Source organism: Penicillium psychrosexuale (genome assembly GCF_028828465.1).
Source record: "Penicillium psychrosexuale strain IBT 29551 chromosome Unknown utg000002l, whole genome shotgun sequence".
Classification (NCBI taxonomy): Eukaryota; Fungi; Ascomycota; class Eurotiomycetes; order Eurotiales; family Aspergillaceae; genus Penicillium; species Penicillium psychrosexuale.
The window spans coordinates 1,657,079-1,682,376 of NW_026643187.1; the positions used below are offsets into that span (position 1 = coordinate 1,657,079).

Consider the following 25,298-nt stretch of genomic DNA (forward strand, 5'->3'; position numbering starts at 1 on the left):
TGGTTGCAGAGTTGTGGCGCATCCAGGGAGTCCGGGCGGAAAAGAAGATTAGGCTTGGCAACCTTAGAAGGCCACAACGGCCTACGTACCTTACGACGTACATGCACGACTTGCTGGACCAGCATGTCTACATATATTGTCCTATATAATCAATATTGGATCCTTTGAAGGAATCAATATCGGACATGAGACACGAGACCGCTCGAAATCCCCCGATTGTACCCCTGAAAGCCGAGGCCTGCCCAGGTGCTAACTAGCATTGAGGCCACATGAAAGATCGAATCAGAACAAATATCAGACACTGATATATAACCATTCCCATATTCCAATGGTATGAATGATTTCATGATCATCGTGGGACCATTTGCCTTTAAAAGGCGTCCCCAATCCACGTGGGCAGGTCGACTAAAGCGCGGATCAGCCTCCACCGGGGAAGATCGCATATCCACCCCCCAACCTTTCCTCCGTCATATTATTATTCCTTCTTTTTGAGTCGAAACTCAGAGAGTCTACAGTTTCTACTTAAATACGTCTTCCCCCCCCCAAACCCCTATTGGATTCGCCGATCTTTCGGGATTCCATATTTCCGCCCCAATTACGAATCTACGGAATCTACCCGCACAAAGTAACTTACGCCCCGTGAACGCCTATTATTTCAATCGCATAGGTCTTTCAGGAGATCTTGACGGATGGACTCCATCCGGGCATTGCCCACGCCAGCTCAAGATGGCCTCCGATAATGTAGATAGTCCCATGCGAGACGCCGCGCCCAAGGGAAAATCCCGCAAGACCGACCCGAACGCTCCGATCCGAAAACGCCGCAAGAGAACCGTGGTCAGCGGAGCGCCCGACGACTGCTTTGCCTGCTCCAAGCGAGGAGCACGGTGTGACCGGCGCCGACCCTATTGCTCCCAGTGCCTCGACCTTGGCCGCGAATGTTCCGGATACAAGACGACGTTGACATGGGGTGTTGGAGTCGCGAGTCGGGGGAAACTCCGCGGCCAGCATCTTCCGGTGATGCAATCGGAAGCACAGTCGTCGGGGAATGCAGCGAGATCACAATCGAAGGCCTCAAGGAGCGGTGACCCGTCTTCTTCACGGATGCCTGATAATCCTTCGGCGCCTCCGTCCACCGGCCCTGCAATGGCATCGTTTGAAGCCAGGACGCCGAGTGTGAAACTGGAAGGTAGTCCATCCATGATGCCAGCTGCCTTCGACATGTCTTCAAACCTAGCTTGGACGATGGACATGCCAGATCCACAATCGTGGTCGAACACGCTTGCTGCTCCGCCTGCGATCTCGGGGCTTCCGTCACCCAGTCGGCCGATGATTCCAAGCAATACGAGCCGAAATATGACCTCGGAGCCGCCATTGCTATATGCTCCCATTCAGAGCCCGACGGCTAATTATGGCTCTCTGGTTTGGCCGACAGCAGTTCGATTCTCATCTCACGCTGCTACTCCCCCAGCGTCACAAGCCAATGAGGAGGATGTCAAATACGATCCTAATTATCATGTGTTTTGGAACGCTGCCCATTCTCCGTCACTTTCACAGCTCCTTTTGGCACGATCTGTAGGGCGGACCCCACGTATTCGTTATCTCATCAGTTACTACGCCGAAGTTATTGCCCCTATGATTGTTGCTTTTGATACCCCAACAAACCCGTTCCGAACTCACGTTATACGCTTGGCAATGGAGAGCGAGGCTTTGCAGGAGGCGATCGCAACGTTGGCTACGAGCAACTTGCGCCAGAGGCGAGAGCACAATCACCTCTCCACGGAACGAACTCTGCCGGCACGTATGTCATCAATGGCTCACCGCGCCCTCACCGATGAAGATTTCCAAGATCGATATGGCATCTCCATGGTCGAAGGGTACATCAGAGAAGAAAATCATCATCGAGGGATGGCCGTCAAGGCTTTAAATGCTGATTTAGCCGACCCTCGTCGCAGGTTATCAGACTCCGTACTGGCAACTCTGTTGGTGCTCTGTCTTTTCCATGGCTGCGATACTGGCGTTGCCGGATTCCGTGCACAATTTGCTGGAGTAACAAGACTACTTGCGATCCGAATGCGCCATTCCCGTGTCATAACGGATGAACTCAAATGGTTCATCCGCATGTTCTCGTGGTTTGATACATTGACGGCAACCACAAATGACCGTGATGTGCAACTCCGCGGAACATGTTTGGAAATCAGCTCCATAACCGATGGAGAATGGGGTCTGGAGAACCTGGCCGGCTGCGATGGTCGTCTGTTCAAGCTGATTTCTCAGCTGGGACGTTTGAATCTTCTCAGTCAGGACCAGGAGCCCAACCTATCGCGCCCAAACGATGCTGGTGTCCCCACTGCGTCCCTTCCTCCTAATATGCTGTTCCCGGGATGGGACACAGTTGTGCCCAATACAGGAATGGGCTCCGTACCGGAATACGGATTTTCTCTTCCCACACCGCCGCAAAGCAGTGACTCATCCCATCGTCCTTCCTCCCCAGAATTCTGGACAGAGTGGTATTCGCTCAGGCAGCGACTCGAATCCTGGCGATTCGACCCACCTGCTCATGCCTCTTTCCCCTCTCCGCCCTTATCTGCATCTGCAATGACCTGGAATGCCACGACTTATCTGACGCCACGGACTTCCTCCTCGGCATACCAAGTGGCACCCGAGAATCTCCAGGACGTCTACCAGATCTCGGAGTGTTTTCGTCATGCTGCCCTTCTCTACTGCGAACGTCTAGCCGAGCCGACCCTTCCATCGTCTCATGGCCGTATTCAGCACCTTGTCCAGCTCGCCATGCATTGTATTATTACCGTGCAATCGGACGTATATCTTCTCTGGCCACTGTTCATTGTCGGCTCGGAGTGTGTCCAGGATAATCACCGTTCGATCATCCGCAATCGCTGCAAGGATATCTCCAAGGACTCTGGCTTCATCAACAACCTTTCCTGTCTAGAGCTTCTGGAACGGATATGGGCTGAGCATTCTGATGAATCTTCATTCCCAGTTTATCCTAGCGGGTTGGGTCCCCCGCCTCCGCTGGCTGGCGGCAGGGCACCATCACAAGCCTTCCGTTGGTCGCGAGTTATGCAGGCCAAGCGGGGTGATGGTGAGTACATGGTTGCGTAGACGGTTTGCCTTCTATCTCTTTTAATTTTTTGCCCGAGCTATAAGCTTCCGGTTTCCAGCTTTACAGCATTCTGGTGGGACGGGCCCATTGGATTTTTCTTTGTTCGAGGATCAGCGACTCGTGTCTTCAAATGATACCATTCATTCTATATTCAGCAATATTCCCCAACCAGTACTATCTACATTGTACATATTGGCTCTTTTTTCCTGGGTTTGCTTCGGGAACCAGCCTTCCATACATATACCTACAAAATCAGGATAACCATTCAAAATATAGACCACGTCATAATCTTATCAATGAAATGAACCTATGAGACAAGCAATTTGGACAAAGGTCCTTCGTAATACGTTGTATGGCATAACTAATCTACGTTCTACACCACCAAGGCCCAAGGGCCAAATAGGGCCTGGCCCAAGCCACTCGGAGATAACCAACCCCGAGTCATCCCCAGTTGATATGCGCAAAAGGACGACCACATAACAACCCAACGCAGGCCATCTTTCCCTATCACACATCTCACGGCGCTACGACAAAAGTACCAACCCACACCCCAACCTAGACCTATAAGCGCTTAGAGACTACATTATAGGGCACAGGGCAAGGGCAGCCACCCAAACCCTATAAGATCAGCACGCACAATGAAAACCTCGAAAGCTTAATACAAAAGCCGGATAGTATCAATAATACACGTACTAATGACCGTCGAAGATCTTCCCGACCGCTAGTATTCCAACCGGGCCTAGAATACTCATTACAAACACTAAAATGGGTTCAAGGTTTCATTTTGATTCTCTCGCGACAAAGCCGATGTCCGCTCGTGCAAGGGGTGGCAGATTAATATGATTCTGTTGCAAACCGTACCGTTCATGTGATATTATTTGATGGGTCTTATCCAGAGCGTGCATGTTTAATTAGATGCCTAGGGGGTAAGGAGGTAGGTAGGCATAGGTGCTTGTAAATGTAGGTGAAGGGTTGTTATCATTACCGCTCCCTGTACTTCCGGACTTGGCGGACTTGATATCAAAAGCAAATTTACCAATCATCGCACATTGAAATCGAGGAAATCCGCAGTCTGTAATCCCCCGTACGGAGTACAGAGTACCCACACGGCATCTAGGCGTCCACCCCCTATATGTATCTAAAACCTGATCGTCTACGGAGTAGCAAGGATGTTGAGCCGCTAAGCCGCCGCGGCTTAATACACTATGTAACCGTAAGCCGTACTAAGCTTAGATACTCCATAACTACTGTGCGCGTCGCACGAGAAGCACGGGATATAAATTAAAAAGAGCCAATTATCTCGCTCAGGGGGGGGAACCGGTGTACAAAGATGTGTGTGCGTGTCCCCGTGCGCCAGTTCAAGGTTATGTTCCTACAGCCGAGGGAATATGCGTCCCGGCTTCCAGCCCGTTGGCCCCCTGCAGCCTTGTTAGCGGGCTTGTTGGTGGATTTTGGGCTTTAAACCTTGTTCCAGAAATTCTATCACTCTTAGGCGAGTTGGCATTACGCACTAAATAAATTAAATGGTACATCGATTTTTTTCTTTCTTTTTGTCTGTCCTCGGCTGAGATCAGCTTGGGTGGCCAAGGAAGTGAAAATAGGGGGGGGCGATATCGAGTAAGATCTGTTAGACGCCGGATTATCTATACAACATAGACAGATACGTCTACTCCGTACTCCGTATATATTTTGTTTTCAATATGCCTGCATGTGAGATCTATCCTGCAGATACGATCAAAAATATGTTAGGTAGGCGATATTTCCTTTTTGGAAAATAAGTAAAAATAAGCCATGTGCAACCCTAGATGATCGGCAGTGCAGGACGGGTTTTGGCCTTCTGTTTGGCTGGTTGATTAAGACAAGGGGGGAATCTCGAAGGGTTGACTCATTCAGAAAAACAAAGCCCTCTAATCAGGGATGGACCTGGGATTCTTCTGTGTGGGCAGCAAGGACGCGCTGGAAATTCCGTCTTTCATTCCTTTACTCGGTGCGTGAGCGTAAAACCTATGTTGTATTTATGGTATTTGTGGCTGAGCCAAGTTGCAGTGGCTCTGTTCTTTACGTTGAACATACAGAGGCATGTGTCCTGTGTCCTAAAATAGAGAATAGTTGTATATATCGTTGCAATATTAGTGTGTAGTTTATAGTTCTAGGCTATAACTAGCACTGCCAGTCATGACGCACACTGTACATCTGATAGCGTTGGTTGGGTCAGACCAGTCCCAAAAAGTCAGACTAGGGCTTAGAGTTGAATGTGATCACAACGATAGCGAGTCGCCTATTGTTCATCGCCCCACGCTGAAACAATGAACGGTGGGCGGCCAATGTCAAAAAATTGATACATAGCAGCTTAGTTATTCAGAAGTGACTTCAATTTGCTTATGGTTGGAGGACACTACTTCATTATCGGCTTCAATTCCTAACGTGTTGTACACAGCCGCTGCGCATCCCACGATTTCATACGAGTGCTTGGTAATAACTATCCTATTTTTACTACTCCGTACGAGAATCTTCATTCCACTCAAGCTATTGACGGCTAGCAAGTTGCGGTCTGCGAATTCTCTATTTTTTTCTAGCCCGAAATGGCGGTTGCTGCCCAGCGACGCAGCGGTAAAGCCTATGCATGGCCCGTGATGTCGCCCAAGATGGCAGTGCGAAGTGGATGTGTGTGTAAAAGATATACTGATGGGGCTCATTGGCCTTTTTTGCCATGGCAACGTGTTCGTATATGTTACATAGTACATAGTAACTATAGAGTACGGAGTACAGAGTAATAATATCTAAACTGTTTGGAGCCTTGGAGGTTAGTGGAGTCTGAACCACTGGACGAGACGGGATGGGCCGCCGTGACATCTGGGATCCCGTCGGTCCAACCATGGAACCGACAATGCATACATCCATGCCTATACCTGGTACGACATAAGTAAGTACTTACATCGGTCCCGGGGTAATTACCACTATTAGAGGATATTGTTTCATATGATCGAGATAAGGTATCATTCTCCCGTATACAGTATTCTCCATTTTGCTGCAACTAATGATGGCGTTCATGCAGATGAACTGACGGGGCATGGAAAATGTAAGCCCAGTTCTGGAAGTCGAGCACATGGTTTGCGCTCATCCAACCCAACCATGACACGCCAGCTGATGGAGGGGTGATCTAATCAGTTTCAGCGCCAGACATATACAAGGCAGCCAGTAAGATCTATCATGGAATGACGCTATGTCTTAGTGGCAACAGTCACGCCTGTTTTTTGCCTTTACCTCAGAGTGACTCAGTCCAACAAGAGCGAGAGAAAAAACCTCGCTATGCAGTTGCCTTGAGACTGGCAAAGTTAAAGACACTGAGGAAAATGCAGTTGTCCGCTGCCCGATCCAACTGAGGGGCTATCAGCCAAGCGGTTAGCATAGCGTCCAATGGAAGCATCTTCATCTGGACTAGCTTGAGGGGTAGAGACATCGAGACTTCTTCATGGTACTTTAGGTTATGGTGGATTCACGAGTGTCGTAGAATGTACCAGTTCCTACTAGAGTAGTGATCGTATTTCCAAGGTTGCCACATAAAGTTGAGTCATAATATGTGATGGCTGAGCTCGAGCGCAAGGTATAAGAGAGACGGATTATCACGAAGAAGGAGGAATAGTAGACCGAAATTAGAGGAAATGAATAGAATACCTTGAAACTCATGAATTTCAATACCTGTAAGAAAGAAACCAAACGCCACAGCCACGACGCCGACTCACACGCGCCGGCTACTCGCTGATTGGCCAGCGCAAATATCGCCGGCGCTGACATTGGGATCCATCTGTCTTTTCCCTTTCATCGGGTCGAATTTTTTCCCTCTCCACTCTCTCCACTGAATTCAAAGCCATTACATCTTCTGGAGCGGATCTCTGCTCTTTGTTTTCCTCAATCCCCTTTTATCAATAGGAGATCTTGGGTCCTAGGATCCCCTAAACGCACTCTCTCTCTTTTCCTCGGATTGACCGAAGAACGTTCAAATGCTCTCTCAGCACATTCAGTTCCAATCCTCCTTTTTTCGATCCAAAACCGTACCACGGTGACGGTCCTATCAAAAAAAAATCCTATCTGGCCTGCAGTCTTAAAGTCGGCGTCGATTATTGTTTGGGTGCACGATATCCTGTATAATATACTCGGTGTTCTTTTTTTTTCTTGCTGATTTCATTTAATTGCCTTTGGATTGTTTGCATTTTCGGCTTGTCGCCTCCCATTTACATTTATCTGATCGACTGGTGCTCCATATGCTCGTGCGATAATGTATCATTACTCCAGTCCACCACCCGGGTGGTCAACCTACGACTACACCCAAACTCAATCACCTCCCACCTCACCTCAATACGCCTACTATGCCTCTCAGTTCGCCAACGCCTACACTTCACCCCGCGGGACCTCGCGACGACACAACCGCAAAGCCAGCTACTCAACCACCAAAGAAACACCATGGTATTCGTCGGGCCACCCTCAAGGCTACTATGAAGCAACTCCAGACTATGGCATTCCATCGCGAAAGCACGATCATGTAAGTGCTTCTTTTGCGGGAAAGCCCAAACACCACCGATACTCCTCGACCGGTCACCCTACGGGGGATGGCCTCGGCAACGGATACTACCCGTCGCAATCGCAGGCTCGTCCCATCTTCGTAGATGTGGTCGACGAAGCATTCGATGTCCCGCGCACCAACGTTCGCGAACCCCGTACCGGTCGCCGTCCCCCGGCCTCGAACCCCACTCGAGATGGCCTTGGCCAGCACCGTCGCACTACCTCGACCTCTTACCGCAAATCAAATCCAGCTGATTCTCACTTTTACTTCACTCAGGCTCCTAACGGCGAGGATATCGATGCGGCCAGACGTTCCCATACCAGGCGCCAATCTACATCAACCCGCACTCCCAACAAACCCAAACCACCGCCTGCTTCTGCCAAACCGCCACCCACCGCCACCGAAGATGACGCCGAGGCCGCAGGGATCCCTCCAGGATATTCGATCAAAAACTGGGACCCCACCGAGGCGCCGATCATCTTGCTCGGTAGTGTGTTTGATGCGAACTCCCTCGGCAAATGGATCTACGACTGGACTGTCTTTTATCATGGCGCATCGACGCCCATGGCCGACGTCGCGGGCGACTTGTGGCTATTGTTGATCAAGCTGGCGGGCAAAGTAAAGAGGGCCGACGAATGTCTCCCTCGCATCCATCGCGTGGAGGCGCAGGAAGTCGTCGAAGACTTCCTTGAAAGTGGCGAGCGCCTCTGGTCCCGATTCAAGAAGCTTCTCAAGGGCTGCGAACTTTACATGTGGAAGGCCGCCAAACGAGAAGGTGGCAAAGGGCCCGTATCAATGGGCCGCAATGCAGGTTGCGAATTTGTCGAATCGATTTTTGGTCGCGACCGTGAGCTTGAAAGTACCGAGAAGCTCATGAATAGTATTCGACTCTGGAATATGCGGTTCGACGCCAACTGCGAAGACATTCTCCGCCGACCGTCGGCTGCATAGAATGCTTTCTTCATACGTTTTATATATTTTTTTTCACTAGCGACTGCCAAGGGAGCGATACCCCCCAAAGAGACAGATTTTCCTAATACTGCTTTTCTTATCTACATTTGGAGCATTTGACACTTGTTGAATCGCATTTGGAGCGTGTTGCTTTGGCTTCGGCTGGCTTTGCTCGTCGCATTTACTGTTTGTTTTTCGACCCATGGGCAGATGTTGCCCAGGGTCCAACACAAAAGATCATTGTTATTGTTTTGCTTTGCTTTTCTGGTGCCGGCGCCTTGGTTTGACCTCGTTTCTTTCATAGGACGGCGCCCGTTTGATCCATTCTACTTCATTCCTGGCGTCCTTGTTTAATCTTTCAATTCCGGCCGTCAAGTCCGTTCTGTCTTGCCGTTGAAGTCCGTGTCACTCTGCTTTGATGATACCATCTTGCGATTTCTTATATACGTGCTTGTCTGTTCTTGTCTTTCATTTCCTTTGTCCTTCGCATTACAGCTGTTATCCAGCTATTGTTCTGTCCTTAATGCTTGATTTGATGTTGGGTCGGAGGAACCGGGTTGTACATAGAACCAAGACGACCCAAACGTCCGATAGACCAAACCTAACGCTCGTTATACTTTCCTATTCTATACGTTCTAAGATACTCTGTAACATGTAAAATGAATACTATTTCCACGTAGCCTAAATCCACCACCAAATAGCCTGTGATGTGGTGTGATGTGATAGCCCTAGAGCTACCCCTCACCCCGGCGCTTCCTGTGCAATGCAAGTACGTACATCGCACATTGTGGATCACTACCCCGCCCTGTAAGACCATCGAAAGCGTCTAGAATCACCCCGGGGGCCGCCGTTGGTTGCTCGGCTTGGATACTAAATAGCTATTTGATCATTCACTGGCTGTACGCCCTCCAAATCAGGTACTATATCTCCAATGACGGCAGCTGATGTCACGTTTCATCTAAGTGTAGGTCCCAGCGTTGGATCAGCTTGCATTTTTCTCATGCAAGTGATCGCAGCTGCTATTGGCTTAGATTCCGAAATTCAACCGCTGCATGCACGGTGGTTGGCGGTACCCGAGGGTGTGGCGGCCCTATCACAGGTGAGGCACGGGGGTGTGGGGGTTGCGTGCATGACTTGTGGCTTGGTCTTGGGTTGCATGGTGATCCTGGATTTGAGGTGTTATTTAGAATGAACGGTGGCTGTTACTATTTATAGTTATGGTGGTTGATATTGAGGTATCTGGTTTAGTAGGGATTGAGGCTTTTGGGAATGTGATACTCTTGCTGGGTATATGTGAGCAGTTCTTGGCTTCTATACTGACTTAGGCTTGGCTTGGACTTGGCTTAGACTTGGCTGACTTGATTTATGAATCTCCCGCTTGGTTTGTAGTCATACCGAGCTTGTGAGACGTGGCTCCGAAGATTGAGCTAGAGAAAGCAGCCGAGCAGCCATATCATATGGAAAGCTCATGACAGTCTACCTTGGTATAGAAGCATAAACTTAGCAATACGTTATAGCCAAGACCATGGAGGTGGATTCCAAGTCCATGTGGCCATGCAACCTTATTCGCCCTATCAGACCTATATTTTCTCAGACTTGTTCAAAATCCATATTCAATAACTTCTAGAGTTCAAATTCTCTGCCCAGGTGTGTTAACTGAGGTCTGGAATAATGATGACGCACGTGGGACGGTCACGGGACCGCCAGCTGACTGATCGTTGAAATCATCCATTCCAAGGTTTTCTTTGTGAAGTGAAGTTGTAGTGCTTGAACCGCATTAAGATGATTAGGTGATATATTATTATTTTGAGCTGATCTTCTTCGGATAATTGCTTGGGGGTCAATAACGACCAAGACTCATACTCGTCTTCTCCGCTGTCCTGATGCAATCTCCCACCAAGGACAGATGAGGATGTAACTCTTCAAGAATCCCTTAACTCAGATATCTATCTCCTGACAAGTTACCTGGCTCAAGGTATCAGGTATCCGAAAAACTTGGCCTCAGACCTACAAGGGTCATTCGATTTCCCGATCTGGGCACATGGGCTATGCTAGATGAATATCTATGACAGTTACGATGCCCACAGACGAAAAGTCTGATAGGCTATCCACATGGGAATGGATCCGGAGTCAGATTCACATGAGGCCACCTGAAGATGACGAACCGCAGTGGTGGTGGATTGCGTCCACGACCATCCCGCTAGTTGCTGCTACAACGGGACCACTCGCCAACGTTATGTCAATCGTTGCGCTCGTTATGCCATGGCGAAGCAAAATCCTCTCGGAAAATCACAGTGCTGCTGGAACCTCCATTCAAGAAGGATATCCAGATCCTCATTGGTGAGTACGGACAAGAGGGCGTTACTTTGGATCGGATTGTCTAACATCACGAATAGGGCCACTGTTCTAAATGCCGTTTCGCTTTTCTGCGGAATTGTGGGCAATGCATTTTTACTGTTCAATTTCACCCAGATTGTACGCTATATTATAGCTTTGCCCGTGACGATCATTTCGTGGTTCCTAGCTGCGGGAATCGTGAGTAACTTCTCTAGTTTTGTATGTCCCAGACCTAACGCTCTTTTGTAGCTCTGTGGAATTACCATAGCCATGCATATATATGCTCCTCCAGTAGGCGCTGATAGGGTCTACTCGCAGGCGTATTGGAGTGCCGTCATTGCGGCAGTCCTCTATTTTCTCTTGGGCGTCCTCTTGATGATCAACATGCTGGGCTATTTCCTGGGTAAATACCCGCAACATTTCTCGCTGACCAATGAGCAACGAACCTTGATCCTACAAATGACTGCATTGATGGTTTGGCTATTAATTGGCGCGGCTATCTTTCAACGGGTGATCGGGATCTCTTTCGCCGATGCATTGTTCTTCTCCGATGTCACTGTTCTCACATTGGGGTATGGCAACATAGTTGCCACCAATGCCGTTGGTCGAGGTCTTATTTGGCCATACGCAGTCATTGGAATTATCATTCTGGGACTGGTTGTGGAAAGTACCTTTAAATATGGTCGTGAGGTTCACTACGATAATGTTATTTGGAAACACATCGAAAAGAAACGGCAATCCACTTTCGAACAATCACTCATCAACGAGCTCGAGTCTGCTAAGGATAAACTCTCGCCTAGCGGAGTTATCACCCCTCCGGGTCTCACCCGCCAAAACTCCAAGACTCGACGCCATCGGCATCACCGGCCAATCCGCAACACCATCAACGCTATAGCCACGGCTCGCCGACCCAAGATTCTCATCATGCGTGAAGAAAAGGATCGTTTTGATGCTATGCGCCGTATTCAGTTCGAGACTATGCGTTTTCGTCGCTGGAACAATTTGATCATGAGCGTCGTTGCATTCGGAATCGTGTGGTCCTGCGGAGCAGTGGTGTTCTGGAAATTAGAGGACATGACCTACTTCGAATCACTCTACTTCTGCTTCACCTCTCTATTGACGATTGGCTACGGTGATATCACACCGCAGTCAAATCCTGGAAGACCTTTCTTTGTGGTATGGTCTCTAATCGCCATCCCAATCATGACCATGCTTATTTCCGAGATGAGCGACACAGTCGTCGCTAGCTTCAAACGCACCACTGAAGTAGTCGCTGATTACGTCGTGCTTCCTCAATCCCATGTCTATAAGTCATCCTTGGGTCGGATTCCTATCGTTTCCCAGTTCTTGCTGGCTCGCGAAGCGAAAAAGCGGCGAGGACGCGGTTTCCCACTTGAGGGGGATGATGGGTCCGACACTGGGGAAAGAGCGAACCCTGAGGATTCTAGTCAACCTAATATTGAAAGCGATGACTTGGCCGAGTCTCATCCGCACCGATCCCTCGAAGAACTTGTCCGGGATCCGACTCCACTCGAGCTTGCCCAGCAACTTGCCTTCGCTATTCGCCGCGCGTCGAAACAGGCACTGGAACGCAAGAGAAAGCGATATTCCTACGAAGAATGGGTCGAGTTCACTCGGCTCATTCAGTTCACGGACCCGCGAGCTCGGCGACCATCATCACAGAGAAACCAGCAGGCAAGTGAGGAAGGCCCTTCTAATGGTGAAGACGAATATGGAATTCTGAATTGGGACTGGATTGGTGAAAACAGTCCCATGCTGGCAAAACAGACAGAGCCCGAGTGGGTTCTAGATCGGTTGTGTGAGAGCCTGATTCGGTACGTGTCGACTCAAGGGGAGAGTCGGGCTGTAGGAGATGGTGCAGATTTGTCGGAGGAGCCAACTCTGAGGAAGGAGAGGGATATTGGGTTGGAGGAGTGATTTTCGGTATTATTGTTGTCCACGGGTACATATAGCTTGTATTAATTCAATGTTAGCACAGGGAACATATGCTTCCAAAAGAGGAAAGTGGGTCCAGGTCACCTGTTGGTGCCTGAATATTTGTGTCTGCCTGGAGATCATGGCCACACCACGCAGATAGTCAAGAGAAGGTGTCTACATACACGTACCTGACTGCACAGCTATATGATAGATGCACCCTCCATCCACTCATTGACATATGTCTTCCTTCAACAGGCCAAGCCACAGTCATCATCAGGCTTAGTAGAGTCCCCCACATACGTGGCGTGGGGCTGTGTACCTCCGTCCATTCAACTACACTCTGTCTAACATCTGCCAGCTTATATCAACATACAATATTTCTCCCTTCGCTAATAAAACCCCCATCAAATATGACAGCCAACATCCCTGAAATCCTCCTACTATGCATGGACATCGACTTCATAACAGCCTTCAACGATGCCCTTAAAACAACCTGGCCAGATCACAACCCAGAAAAACTCAAGATCACCCCAATAAACGAGCGCCTCAACTCCCTCCCCGAAGCAACAACCTTTGACCTAATCGTCTCGCCAGCAAACTCCTACGGCCGCCTCGACGGAGCCTTCGACCACGCCATCTCAATGACCTTCAGCCCGCGAAAGGACTACCACGCTCTGACACGCGCAGCGCAAAAAGTTCTATATGAGAAATGGCGCGGGTTTGCGCCACCAGGCTCGTGCACACTTGTCGAGTTCCCGGATTACCTAAAGCAGAATAAATACGGCTGTGAATGGGTGGCTATTTGTCCGACAATGCGTGAGCCTGGAGATGCCCGCTGGGACCGGGAGGTTGTCTATGAGTGTGTGTGGAGCTTGTTGTGTCAGGTCGAGGGGCATAATCGCTCTGCGGAGGGGAAGGAGAAGATTGGGCGGATTCTTATGACGCCGTTGGCTGCTGGGATTGGGAAGGTTAGTAAGGAGCGCTGGGCGGTGCAGACAGTGCTCGCGCTGAGACAGTTTGTTGACGCTATTGAGAGGCCTGCGAGGTGGGGTAATTTGGGGTGGGAGCATATTGACGAGGATTGTCTGGAAGTTGAGAGGACTTGGACGTTGTGAGTTGTGGTTTTGACTGGCCAAGATTCCTATGGGTTGGTGTTGGGAAATGCGTGTCAATAAGATAACAAGCTTTGAAGATATCCAAGAGCTATATCTCTCCCACTGTGCTTCTGTAAGCGAGCCATTCCTTCGCTGCGGTCCATTTTAGCTATCAATTTGTCTCTAACATTGCAGTGGAGCGGATGGGGTTCGAGGGCGAAGAATGCGGCTGCGTTTCGCTTCAGGTAGTGGTAGCATTGAGAGATACACAAAAGGTTACAGTTCTGTTGTGTTATCAAGAGGTGGTATTGGGTTTACTACATTCCTATGTCTCAGTGGCCATTTCGTACTATTGTCCACATAGGTATGCATGTCTTTTTGATACTTCCACTTTCCCTGGCCACTATTTAACACCAAAGTATCACAATATTTACCCGCCAAAAAGGAGGTTCTAGCCATTCCAACACTTTGCCACAGCTCTACGGAGTACATAATAGCCCATTCTTTATCAATCATTGATCGACCCAGGCAAAACTGCCACGGAGCGGGGCGAACCCACGCTTGGAATGTGGCAACCAGGCAAGAGAATCTTGGTACACCATGTTTTGCCCGTTTGCTGAAGAAGCTGTGTTGTTTTCGTGGTATGCAGTATGCAATCCAGTGCTGGAAGGATCTGATACATTTCAGAGTGCGGGTACTTGCAGGATGGGGTATTGGCAGCATTTCCCATGCGAGGATCCCTTCCTGTCAGGATACTACGGCTGATTTTTTCGATCAGATAGAATGTCGAGTCAGCAGAGTTTCAAGTAAACACTAATGTCTTCTACCTGGCTTGGTGTGTGCAGATCAGAGGTTTCACAGCATACTTGGGGGAATTTTTGCCTTAAGCGCAGAAAGCGCCCGTTTTTTTACTTCTGTAGGAATTACATTCTGTGTGGACCTCACTTGCATCTCTTATTTAGTGCAGGAAGCCCGCTGAGATGGAGGAAAATACATACACCCACTGGTCAAGAATCACATACTTGACCTCATCCCCAAGCTGTACCTAGACCAACAACACACATAAGATGACAATCCAATTCCCAATCATGCCATTCGACTATTTTCAACCCAGCCCAGCCAAGAAATTTGTCTCTCTCACCAAGCACCCCCGGGTGACTGGTGGAAAAGTCAACACGGTCTTTCACGAGCTCAAGCCACTTCAGCCAGACGACTTGATCGGCGAATGGGACGGATATATCCTTGCCACGGGTCACCCATTTGAGCACGAGCTGGACACGCTAAATTGGTTCGGCAATACATTTTATTCCACCGACGACGTGGCACCACTGATGGTTGCGCGGAACGGGGAACGGGTGCCCTTTGAAGATTGGGGGCGTGCATCCGTAAGTCATTTTTCTTTATTTTGTGACACATTTCCAAAGATGCATGGCTATATGCAGGTGTGGTTGTGGATTTCGAAGGAAGCTTGTATGTATTTTGACTCGGGAGATCAGGTCTGACATTCTTTTCTTGACAGCTACGTGAAATCAAATATCATGGAGTTGTCTCTGCAGCTTTGATTTACGATGAGCGACCCATGATGGTCTATTATCGAGCTGTGAAGCATAACATGGTGGCTGGATGTATTGAGAGTAAAAAGTGGCAGGGGAAAGTCTACTTCTATTTGACGAGATAAGTAGATTGTTATATTTAGTATGTAGTCCGCAAGTGTTGGCTTGAGTTAAGGATATTACGTCTAATGCTTGAGCGTGATTGTATAACTATATCAGATCTATGAAGTGGTTCCTCGCCACGGCAGTCTGCTGTTGAAGATTAACCTTTGCCAAACAGCTTGGCTACTTTTATTTGGCCATATCAGACTGCATAATGTAATGCAGACCACCCATATGTATCAGTCTGGTTCGGGTCATAATACACCTTCTCTAGGAGAGCTTTTATATTTTCGTAATCACCATTAGCGGCAGCTTTTCTGAACTCTGCCGATAATTTTGATTCATCCCATCCGGTATAGTCAAGTGTCTTCAATTCACTCCGACTTTTCCTATATTGCGGATTTGGTAACCCATTCTTCATGTCCTTGATCATGCTCTGGGCACTCTGCGTGTAGTAAACAAGTCGTCAACGGGAGGGAAAGGACACGTCAAGATTCATGAGCGTGCAGAATATTCAGGGAGCATTCAAGTGAATAATGGGCTGAAGGCCCTGAAGAGTAGGCGGCAAGATGGACTTCGAACGAATAAAAAATAAAAACATACAACAGCGAGGATTCGCTGGTGGCATCATGTAAACTACCTATCACCTAGTTAGTTGGTGAGCGCAAGTTTATATCATCGTGAGTCCAACAAGATTGGAATTGGCGATTTTTCCTTTGCATGTTTTACCCAACAACTCGTGAAGAAATCAAAGTTCTATATCATGGCGATCCATTTTGTCTACGATGGACTAGAAGACTTTTTAAATGTCTTAAGGGACCAAAAGCTTTGCGCCGAGGAGGCCGGATTCGATTTATTGGTATTTTCAGAAGTCGAGCATGACTTCCTACGTCGCCACGAAGCTATGATAGAGCGAGAAAAGCTTCGAATATTTAAGTATGCGCCGGATAAACAACAACTCATCCTCAAGATGCCAATCCGTGCTGTCTTTGTTGCCCAGGGAAGGATCTTCAGATATTTGACACAGCAAATGACAAAGGTCGGAATGAAAGATGACGACTGGATGCTTCTTAACGGAGGCGATTTTGAACTTGAGAACGGGTGGACTGTCGAGCCAGACCTGGCACTCTATTCAATGGCAAATAATAAAAGGACGTCGTTGTTTCCGCGTATCGTCTTTGAGATTGGAATTTCGCAATCAGTCGAAGAGTTAAGAAGCCGTGGAGACGATTATATCCGGTATTCTGAAGGGAAGATCAACGCAGTAATTTGTTTACATGCGCCACAAAACCAAAGTCACATCAGCTAGGTAATATACAAGGCGTTCAGACGGCCTGATCAGGACCAGGCTTTTGAGTCAGTGATTTGGGGTCGTGGTTTAATTACGTTCGATAAAGATGGTCACAGTATTACCACGGGGCCAATGATCATTCCTATCGGAAAGGTTCATCCAGGCACCCCGGATGAACTCGAGTTGAGTGAAGAAAACCTCGTCAAAATCACTGAAAAATTTATGCTGGAGCGCTGGCAGGAGTAACCAAAGATTGGACCCTCTCTTCAAGCTTCCTTTGGGTATCCTGTGGAAGTATCTTCTTTGGAATGGCTGCAGGATGGGGGAATAAGTGTGACGTGCCAGGTCTTTCAAACGAAGAGTGCATTTAATTCAAAGTAACTAAAATGGGGAGAAGGAAGAAGCAAGTTGCAAAGTGGGAGGCAGCCAGTTAATATTAGCTATCCCTTTGCCAACGTTGCAAACAACCAACCTTCTCGCTTCGCTATCTAGCAAACAATCTATGGAATACAAACCGGCAGACTATGCAAACAGTAAGCAAGCAAGCAACATGATAGACTGGATGGGCTCTGTCGACTGAAAGTGGGAATGGAGTGTCTGTCCACTTTGGGGTGAGAATTCTCACCCGCTCTCACCCCTCGTCATCTTTACGCTTTTTTCTCTCTTTCCTTGTCAACTCAATTTCTAAAATCCTTCCCTTGGACCTTTTTTCTCGCAAGCCGTTGTCGTCTCGGTCAAAATAGAGCGCCCATGACCCTTCATCTTCCACAGCCATGAAACCCTCCCAGCCTTCCAGGGTAATTCTCCTATCAATTGGAGTGCAGTCCCACGGCCCAACAATTTGGCTTTGGGATTCTTCTCGCAGGCCGTACTTCACTTCATATGTTTCTTCGTCCACGTATACCCAATTTAGTTGCGGAGGTTCATCGGATATTGTAGAGACCAGTCCTTCTCCTTTGCGACCCCAGTCTGTGTCGGGGTAGGGGAGAAAATATCCAGCGAAAGGATGCTGAGGGAATTTGGTCTGACCCTCGCCGGTAGTCACCGCAATGTATAGCTGGTTATCAACTGCATTAGCGAACAAGGGGGGACAGTATTGGGTTGCCGGATCTCTTCACGGAATACGTACCTTGTTGTTGCGCAACACTACGGCGCATCCATCAATCTCGCTTCCTGCGTATGAGGTCCTGGCGCAAGAAACAATCAGATTCGATTTCATGCCTCTGTGTTGTTCTTTCGCATTCTTTCTTTGGCCTTGTCGGACTGCTTCGGTAGTTCCAATGATTGCAGGACAAGCCGCTATGGCGGTAATTATTCCTAGGACCATGGTACCCTTGGTTGTTGCTCGGATTTGAAAATTTTTCGGAGAAAATTTTATTCAAATATGACGAGTGAGTAGGAGTGGAGGTTCGCTAATTTATTTGCGTGAAACGCGTCACTGAAGAGTATCTCATATGGTATCTCGTCGATTTAATCTATTTCATCCCTCTTCCACAGATAGCGTTTCATGGCGGATATTATGACGCGTTATATCCACTTCACGCAGCTTAGCGTATGTCTATCTTCTAAAATACAGGTTATAGATGCATACACAGTGGTGTATCATGCGGGGGTCATGGTGAGCATTCATCTCTTTCGATTCATATAAAGTACTACAGCTTTCCACTATCCTCCTTGTAACTATACATTTTGCTATACCAATTCTCAATTATCCATATCAATCCACATCATGTCCCAAGTGTAGGTCTTTATCTCTTCGTCTTCAAGCCTCAACCGTTCTTCATGAGACTAATACCATCTACAGACAACAGCAAGAAGACAGCGCCGAGGAATCCGAAGAGGAACTCGAGCCCTCACCACCCCCTCCCAACCCTACAGGCGGCCGCAAACCCGCGAAACTCGCGGCGCGAAAGGCAGCCATGACAGAGCAAGCCTCTGCATACGATGAAATACCCGCGCCCCTCCCCGGGAGAAGGATTGGTCCCATTCGTGAATCGCGGATCAAGGATCGACCAGCGAAAGTGGGCGAGAAGGACAGCAGTTTGAAGATCAAAATTGAGCTGGATCTGGAAGTCGAGGTAGAGCTCTATGCACGAGTCAAGGGCGATGTGACAATCGGGTTGATGTGATAATTAGGTTGAAATCTATGCGAGAGTCAAAGGAGATGTTACCATTGGACTATTGTAAGATGTGAGTTTGTTTTGAACTCTAAGGAACGGCATATTGATAACATAATGCAGTACAACATAGCTTGGCCTGACGCTCTCCCTTCGAGTCGTGCACCCCGCTATTACCCTCATCGAACAAATACGACCGGGGTGCTTCTTGGCACTTGCAAATGCATAAGTGCCAGTGAATTAAGGGTGAGACAATACATAGTCCGTGAAGGACGTTATTATTGCGGTTGGTCTTGGGAAATGTCTTGATAATTCACTTTGTTGTATTTTGAGGTTTTACAGGATAGTTGGACTTGATGCAGTGTGGAAAAAACACACAAAATTGAATAGCACAGTCTAAACGGAGGTTATAATATCACTAAACGGAATGACCGACACATCAATCCCCAAACGTCATGCCCAGATGGTAAGGTGGAAGGATACGAAGTTCGGGCCCAGTCGTCGAATACCGTAGGTTGTATGGAGTGCAATAGTGGAGTAGCCGCTCAGGCCTATCCACGGATATCTTTTCCAGGTTCAGGTACTCGGCATGCAAGATTCCAGGTATCTTTTATATAGCATGGCTATACAAAAGGTACATCGGAAAATATCACCGTACATCTCTATATATAGTCTTCAGTTTCCCTAAATTATCTGAGATTCATTTATCTACAAATCCATTTAAATAAATTTGACTCTATATGAACACCATTATTCTTTCCTTTAACTAACTAGCCAGAGTTGAGAAAACGAGGTATTTAGTGCACGTACCTTTCGCGCTTTCTGGGTGTGGGACCTCCCGAGGTCACCTGATATCATAAGGATGACAAACCCCACGTAATTCGAGCTTTGTCATCATTTACGCCTCAACACTGGTAAATAAACTTAGTAATTCTGGTTTTAGGACGGTTCCATGGATATCTCCTTTGGTAAACACTGCTGGCATACAGCACATAAGATCGAAATAAAGCAATTGAGAGATGAGAAAACTGAGAGCTCACCTATTCTACCATAAAGCTATTCAGAGATCACCTGATTTATCATTATGAAGATTCAGAGATTATATGATCTATTTTCATAAAGCTATTCGGAGACCACCTAATCTACTCTGTATCACTACGGAGTATAGAGCAAGTAAATTTAAATTAATTCTACCACTACCAATAATAGAGATAAACAAATTCTAAAAACGGCATTTTGGATACTAGATATATTTATTATCTAATAAATTGAATGCGACCGGTACTTGATGATATTTATGGCTTAATTGTACGAAGAAGTGATTTAATTTTGACAATATAGATCAGATGCTACGGAGTACAGAGTAGTCTAAAAAGGTAAAATGTTAATAATAATACTCCCTGTGGACCTGGGGTATAACATAGTCGTAGGTTAATAGGTAACCATACCATTTCTTTTCATTTTACTTCCTGCATATATATACTTCTTATACCTCGCTATTTACACAGTATCTTAGTAAGACTTATACCTTCGTAGTGGCACGATTCGTCGCCCATACTAATAGTCATGGTGGTACCTAGGTAGTTAATTGAATCTAAGGCGGTCATCGCGACCACATCTAGATCCATGGATGTATCCATGGGGTTCAGCCTATCCCCACATCATAATTCACTCTACGCAAAACTCATCGCTGTCCAACCACTATCTTCGAATTGTTACAATGAAGGCTCAGACAGGGCTAGAAGTAACCATTCTTTCCTCGTCTAATAGTCTTTCAAGTGACCTTGAGTCGTTGATCGGTGAAGCGATTCAGACCTGATGGGACGTGCTTGATCATCAGAGTCAAAGGACAAGCAAACTTTGTCATCTGGATCCTCCCAACCGTCGACTTATCTCCATTTGACTCAGACGATGCCATCAGGCAGTGTCACGACTTTCTCGTCGATGACAAGCGATCAACACTGTCCATTGTCTTTAACTCACTGCTTCACGGAACGACCAGGACATTGCTATACCTTCTTGTGTTTATAAGGTTCATGGGACTTACTGCTCAATATATCCGGCTCCCATTCATCGAGCAGAGAAGTCTTGATGAACGCGCAGCCCGTATGCAATATTTTAGGTATCTTTCATATGACACGCCTGTATAAAAGGTACCTAGATATGAGATTATTTAGGGCATCTACCTTTTATATGAGCATGCTATACAAAAGATACCTAATTCTTACAATTTTACTTAGTGGCCTCGGGACACAAAAGTCACCTGGACAGTCAAAGACTAAGGGGCGAATCAGTCACAAGGCACAAATTCTGACACTAGCAAGAAAAGGCTGTTTAACCGGATGGAAAAGAGAATCACCTCTACAATATACACACCGAGGAATACATCAATCGCTCACATGGGCACTCGTTTTAGCTTACGGTGAGCGATACAATGTCTTGGTACACCGCTAGATATGCCTGGGATTGACCTTGTACTATAATAACAGAGCCGGGATTGCGCTATTATTATCAGTCCCGGTTTGGAGCAGACGGGTACTATAAAGAGGATGTGGTTGGCTGTCCTTAATTCAGCCCTATCCGATACTACGCCAGTGCTCTCCACTATTGCGTGCTGACTATTTATTTGTTCACAACTTTGAGCTCCCAGCAGAATACAAAGGAGTCATTAGTTGCAAGATTTGCAATATCATATCAAGATCGCCCTGAAGAAGTCGACTATTCTACCTGTCTACTTGTTTACGTGCAGGTCGTAAAAAGACAGTCGGATCACAAACGCCGAGGAATTAACTTTTCCCCCTCGGAAAGTCGCCTCGTGCCGACCACAGGAACGCGAAAATTCTGTCAGGCTTTCACCTGTGAACATCTATCTTTTACCCTATACGCACTACGGAGTACACATTCATACTCGTGGACATTCAGATCCTGTCAAAATGGAGAAGACAGACGCCGCGGCTGCACCCGATCTCGAAGCCCCAGACGTCCCTGCCAGAGAATCCAGCCTCGCCCAACGATGGAAGCAGAACCTGACGCCCACTCACGCAGACTTCATCTGTCTGCTCCTCACTTTCCTCACCGGTCTATGCGATAGCAGCGCCTACAATGCGTGGTCCTGCTTCCTCGGAATGCAAACCGGTACGAGTCATACCTGCCGCTCCCCCGCAAAGGGGGCGCAAAACCCAAACCAACAAAAAAACAAAAAACAAAAAACATCCGGAAACACAATAGAAAAACTAACAATCGCTCCTCAAAACAGGAAACACCATCTTCCTCGGCCTCGGCGCCTCCAATCAACCAACTAACAAGCCATGGGGCTGGCTCAAGTCCCTCGTCTCGATCGCGTCCTTCTTCTTCGGCTCGATGATCTTCTCGCTCGCGATGCGCACCGTCGGCGCCCTCCGCCGCGGAACCCTCTTCATCTCATTCCTCGTGCAGACCCTGCTCATCATCATCGCCGTCGCCCTAATCGAAGCCGATATCATCCCCCACACCTCCCATGACGCCACCCTATCCGGTGGCCCGCTTTTCCTCGAGTTGATCCCAATCGCCCTGCTGGCTTTCCAATCCGCTGGTGGAATGACGTGCAGTCGTGCGCTGGGCTACAATGAGATCCCGACCGTGGTCTTGACGAGTGTCTACTTTGATATTGCGTCCGATCCAAAGATCACCGATAAGCCGACGACGAACGTTAAGCGCAACCGTCGTGTTGCTGGCGTTGTGTGTCTCCTTGTCGGTGCTATTGTCGGCGGCTGGCTGAGTCGTAGCAGTGGTGGTATGCAATCTGCGCTATGGATGGCTGCTGGTTTGAAATTCGTTGCTGCGATTGCGTGGTTGTTCTGGAAGGCTGCGCCGGCGAAATAGATTCGCACGGCTGTTCAGTGAGTTACCTTGTTCTGGGGTTGTAGAGGTCGAGTAGATTACAATTTATAGTTAGTTGTGCATATATCAATGTTAATAGTTTCTGATCCAAGTGTTCGTGTCTTTGGTATTATTCAATCCCTCTCAACGTCCAGTGTACTTGATGTACTGTGTTCAACAATGTCTAGGCTTCTTCCTGGATATGCTGGTGGCCGTACTGGCTGTTATCCTGGCGGCTGCAGTGGTGGATAGATTCGATCCCGGAGATTTTGGTGTCGCCCTGGTAATGGCTATGACCTCAAATCGTGTTTTGATGCAGCTTATCAAATATTGGATGAATATGGACAGGGCTGTGTCGAGTGAAGGTATATGCAGCCACGACTGAACTGGAGGAAATACAGTTGGTCGAACGCCGTCGTTACCTACACAATGGCCATCTTCTGGGGCAATCGAATTCTCCGTAAATTCCCTACCGTGTCATTTGGGCAATTGCGTAAAACTGCGGACCTTTTTTAGAATTCAGGCGTGGTTGCAAGGCACTCGTGAGCTACATACCCCGGAGAAAGGAGACATGGCTATCGGTCTGCTAAGTTACTCACATTCATCAGGGCAACACTTCCTCCCGTTCTGGAAGGTACCTCGATGTCCATCTGAACTGGAGAAAAGATTGCCTTTTGCGGCCCATCTGACAACGGAAAGACAACACTGATCCTCGCCATCCTTGGTATGATCCAATTCGAACAAGGCACCATTTGTATCTATGGATTGGACTTGTCGGAGTATTCCAGAGCTGAAACCAGAACCAAACCAAATGTTATTACACAAGATCCCTTCTTGGTAGCTGGCACAATCCGCTTAAATTTTGATCCCTTCGAGGTGGCATCAGATGATGAGATTATCTTATGTTATAGAATAACAGGCTCTCTACAAAAGGTGCGACTTATGGGAGAGGATTGAAAAAGAAGGTGGGCTTGATATGGCCATGAAAGTCACTACCTGGTCTCAGGGCCAGAAGCAACTCCTCTGCCTCGCTCGTGCGATGGTTCCAAAAGGCAAAGTACTAATCCTTGATGAAGTGACGAGCAAGTATGTATATTTTGACTCGATGGAATCTTTGGAATGAACACTAACATCCATTTTTGCAGTGTTGACAGCGAGACCGAGAATTTCATGCAATGCAGGAAGTCATCAACAGATTCAACACTGAGTTTTCGACTCATACTGTCTTGGCAGTTGTGCATCGGTTGAGGTTCATCCACCATTACGACCGTATCGCTCTTTTAGATGACGGTGTCATGATTGAATTCGGTTCTCCCGGGGCGCTGATGTCAATGAATTCTCGTTTTAATATACTTCATGACTCGGGAAATTTGTGAGTGCAGATCGATAAATATGTCCGTACCAAGTATTGCAGTACACAATAGCTATTAGATCAATATCGACGATGGCTACCTGAGCCTGGTGGGCTCAGATGAGCTCATTAAGGATAACATAAAGATCCCAGATGGCGATCTCGGAAGGTCTATCGTGGACCGCTTTGACTCAGGAAGAGACCTATGTATGCGATGTTCATCGTTGTGTCCATCTGGATCAATTGCATCGTCCCAAGTGCTTACTGTACTGTATACTATGGGTATGCAGGCGGTAGTCAATGCTCGCGAGGTTTAGGCAGCATTCGTTCTCGGTTTTGACTATAATTCCTTTTTAATGCGATGGCAGCAGGAGGACGAAGCATCTGATCCACTCAATCCGTTTTACATTATACAACTGCCATTCAGCATTGTTCTCAGTATTTTGAATCCTGTTCCATATCGTTGCCCAATGCGCTTCTGGTTCGATAATGGCAATTTTTTACATATCATGAGATTCAAACTAGTCATGGGTTATAAAGGAGACAAAGTACATATGAGCCCCGCTACAGGCCAAACAGTCCACCGAGTATGATACATAGCGACATAAAATCGACTCGTAGCATTAGAGAGATCAAGTAAGAGATTAGCAGACCTTCAGGCCATGAATGACCATACTAAAAATAATCAAGGGATTCCCTTTCTTAACTCAAGTGGGCTTGTGAATAGTTAATGTTGGTGAGAGAAGGTTATGTGACGCATGATCAGGTACAAAATGCAAACCCTTCCTTGACGACGGAAGATGCGTATGCAATCCAATACCCGAATAAGGAATTCCGTGTCTTGAAGGTTTTGGAAACCAGTTATGCGATTTCTAAGTGGTTCTCGGGATTTTGCCGTGGTTTCCCGCCAGACTCACGGCTAAAGTATTTGCCGGAGATATCAGCTTCACCAACACCCGGGGCCCCGCAAATACATGTACATGTACGGAGTACTATGTACATACATATAGGATTTGAGGCC

At 47.6% G+C, this 25,298-nt stretch overlaps 11 protein-coding genes across 11 annotated transcripts; 10 read left to right on the forward strand and 1 right to left on the reverse strand.

The window, feature by feature from the left end:
* Positions 1-726: 726 nt before the first annotated feature.
* Positions 727-3,123, forward strand: N7518_001765 (Zn(II)2Cys6 transcription factor; the record flags this gene model as incomplete). The annotated part of the gene is made up of 1 exon (XM_057182693.1): positions 727-3,123. One exon carries the CDS (start codon positions 727-729, stop codon positions 3,121-3,123), a length of 2,397 nt encoding a protein of 798 aa, XP_057044143.1.
* Positions 3,124-7,400: 4,277 nt separating this feature from the next.
* N7518_001766 (uncharacterized protein) lies at positions 7,401-8,636 on the forward strand (the record flags this gene model as incomplete). The annotated part of the gene is made up of 1 exon (XM_057182694.1): positions 7,401-8,636. The coding sequence occupies one exon, from the start codon at positions 7,401-7,403 to the stop codon at positions 8,634-8,636; it is 1,236 nt and encodes a 411-aa protein (XP_057044144.1).
* Positions 8,637-10,713: 2,077 nt separating this feature from the next.
* N7518_001767 (uncharacterized protein) lies at positions 10,714-12,911 on the forward strand (the record flags this gene model as incomplete). The annotated part of the gene is made up of 3 exons (XM_057182695.1): positions 10,714-10,976; positions 11,033-11,171; positions 11,223-12,911. 3 exons carry the CDS (start codon positions 10,714-10,716, stop codon positions 12,909-12,911), a joined length of 2,091 nt encoding a protein of 696 aa, XP_057044145.1.
* A 410-nt stretch (positions 12,912-13,321) lies between these two features.
* Positions 13,322-14,026, forward strand: N7518_001768 (uncharacterized protein; the record flags this gene model as incomplete). The annotated part of the gene is made up of 1 exon (XM_057182696.1): positions 13,322-14,026. The coding sequence occupies one exon, from the start codon at positions 13,322-13,324 to the stop codon at positions 14,024-14,026; it is 705 nt and encodes a 234-aa protein (XP_057044146.1).
* Positions 14,027-15,072: 1,046 nt separating this feature from the next.
* On the forward strand, positions 15,073-15,683 carry N7518_001769 (uncharacterized protein; the record flags this gene model as incomplete). Its single annotated transcript, XM_057182697.1, has 2 exons — positions 15,073-15,390; positions 15,525-15,683. 2 exons carry the CDS (start codon positions 15,073-15,075, stop codon positions 15,681-15,683), a joined length of 477 nt encoding a protein of 158 aa, XP_057044147.1.
* Positions 15,684-16,423: 740 nt separating this feature from the next.
* Positions 16,424-17,197, forward strand: N7518_001770 (uncharacterized protein; the record flags this gene model as incomplete). Its single annotated transcript, XM_057182698.1, has 2 exons — positions 16,424-16,924; positions 16,970-17,197. 2 exons carry the CDS (start codon positions 16,424-16,426, stop codon positions 17,195-17,197), a joined length of 729 nt encoding a protein of 242 aa, XP_057044148.1.
* A 385-nt stretch (positions 17,198-17,582) lies between these two features.
* Positions 17,583-18,278, reverse strand: N7518_001771 (uncharacterized protein; the record flags this gene model as incomplete). Its single annotated transcript, XM_057182699.1, has 2 exons — positions 17,583-18,008; positions 18,081-18,278. The coding sequence occupies 2 exons, from the start codon at positions 18,276-18,278 to the stop codon at positions 17,583-17,585; spliced, it is 624 nt and encodes a 207-aa protein (XP_057044149.1).
* A 402-nt stretch (positions 18,279-18,680) lies between these two features.
* On the forward strand, positions 18,681-19,080 carry N7518_001772 (uncharacterized protein; the record flags this gene model as incomplete). Its single annotated transcript, XM_057182700.1, has 2 exons — positions 18,681-18,691; positions 18,756-19,080. 2 exons carry the CDS (start codon positions 18,681-18,683, stop codon positions 19,078-19,080), a joined length of 336 nt encoding a protein of 111 aa, XP_057044150.1.
* A 2,921-nt stretch (positions 19,081-22,001) lies between these two features.
* N7518_001773 (YoaK family protein) lies at positions 22,002-22,929 on the forward strand (the record flags this gene model as incomplete). Its single annotated transcript, XM_057182701.1, has 2 exons — positions 22,002-22,203; positions 22,325-22,929. 2 exons carry the CDS (start codon positions 22,002-22,004, stop codon positions 22,927-22,929), a joined length of 807 nt encoding a protein of 268 aa, XP_057044151.1.
* Positions 22,930-23,497: 568 nt separating this feature from the next.
* On the forward strand, positions 23,498-23,883 carry N7518_001774 (uncharacterized protein; the record flags this gene model as incomplete). The annotated part of the gene is made up of 2 exons (XM_057182702.1): positions 23,498-23,560; positions 23,593-23,883. 2 exons carry the CDS (start codon positions 23,498-23,500, stop codon positions 23,881-23,883), a joined length of 354 nt encoding a protein of 117 aa, XP_057044152.1.
* Positions 23,884-23,902: 19 nt separating this feature from the next.
* Positions 23,903-24,302, forward strand: N7518_001775 (uncharacterized protein; the record flags this gene model as incomplete). Its single annotated transcript, XM_057182703.1, has 2 exons — positions 23,903-24,016; positions 24,081-24,302. The coding sequence occupies 2 exons, from the start codon at positions 23,903-23,905 to the stop codon at positions 24,300-24,302; spliced, it is 336 nt and encodes a 111-aa protein (XP_057044153.1).
* Positions 24,303-25,298: the final 996 nt, after the last annotated feature.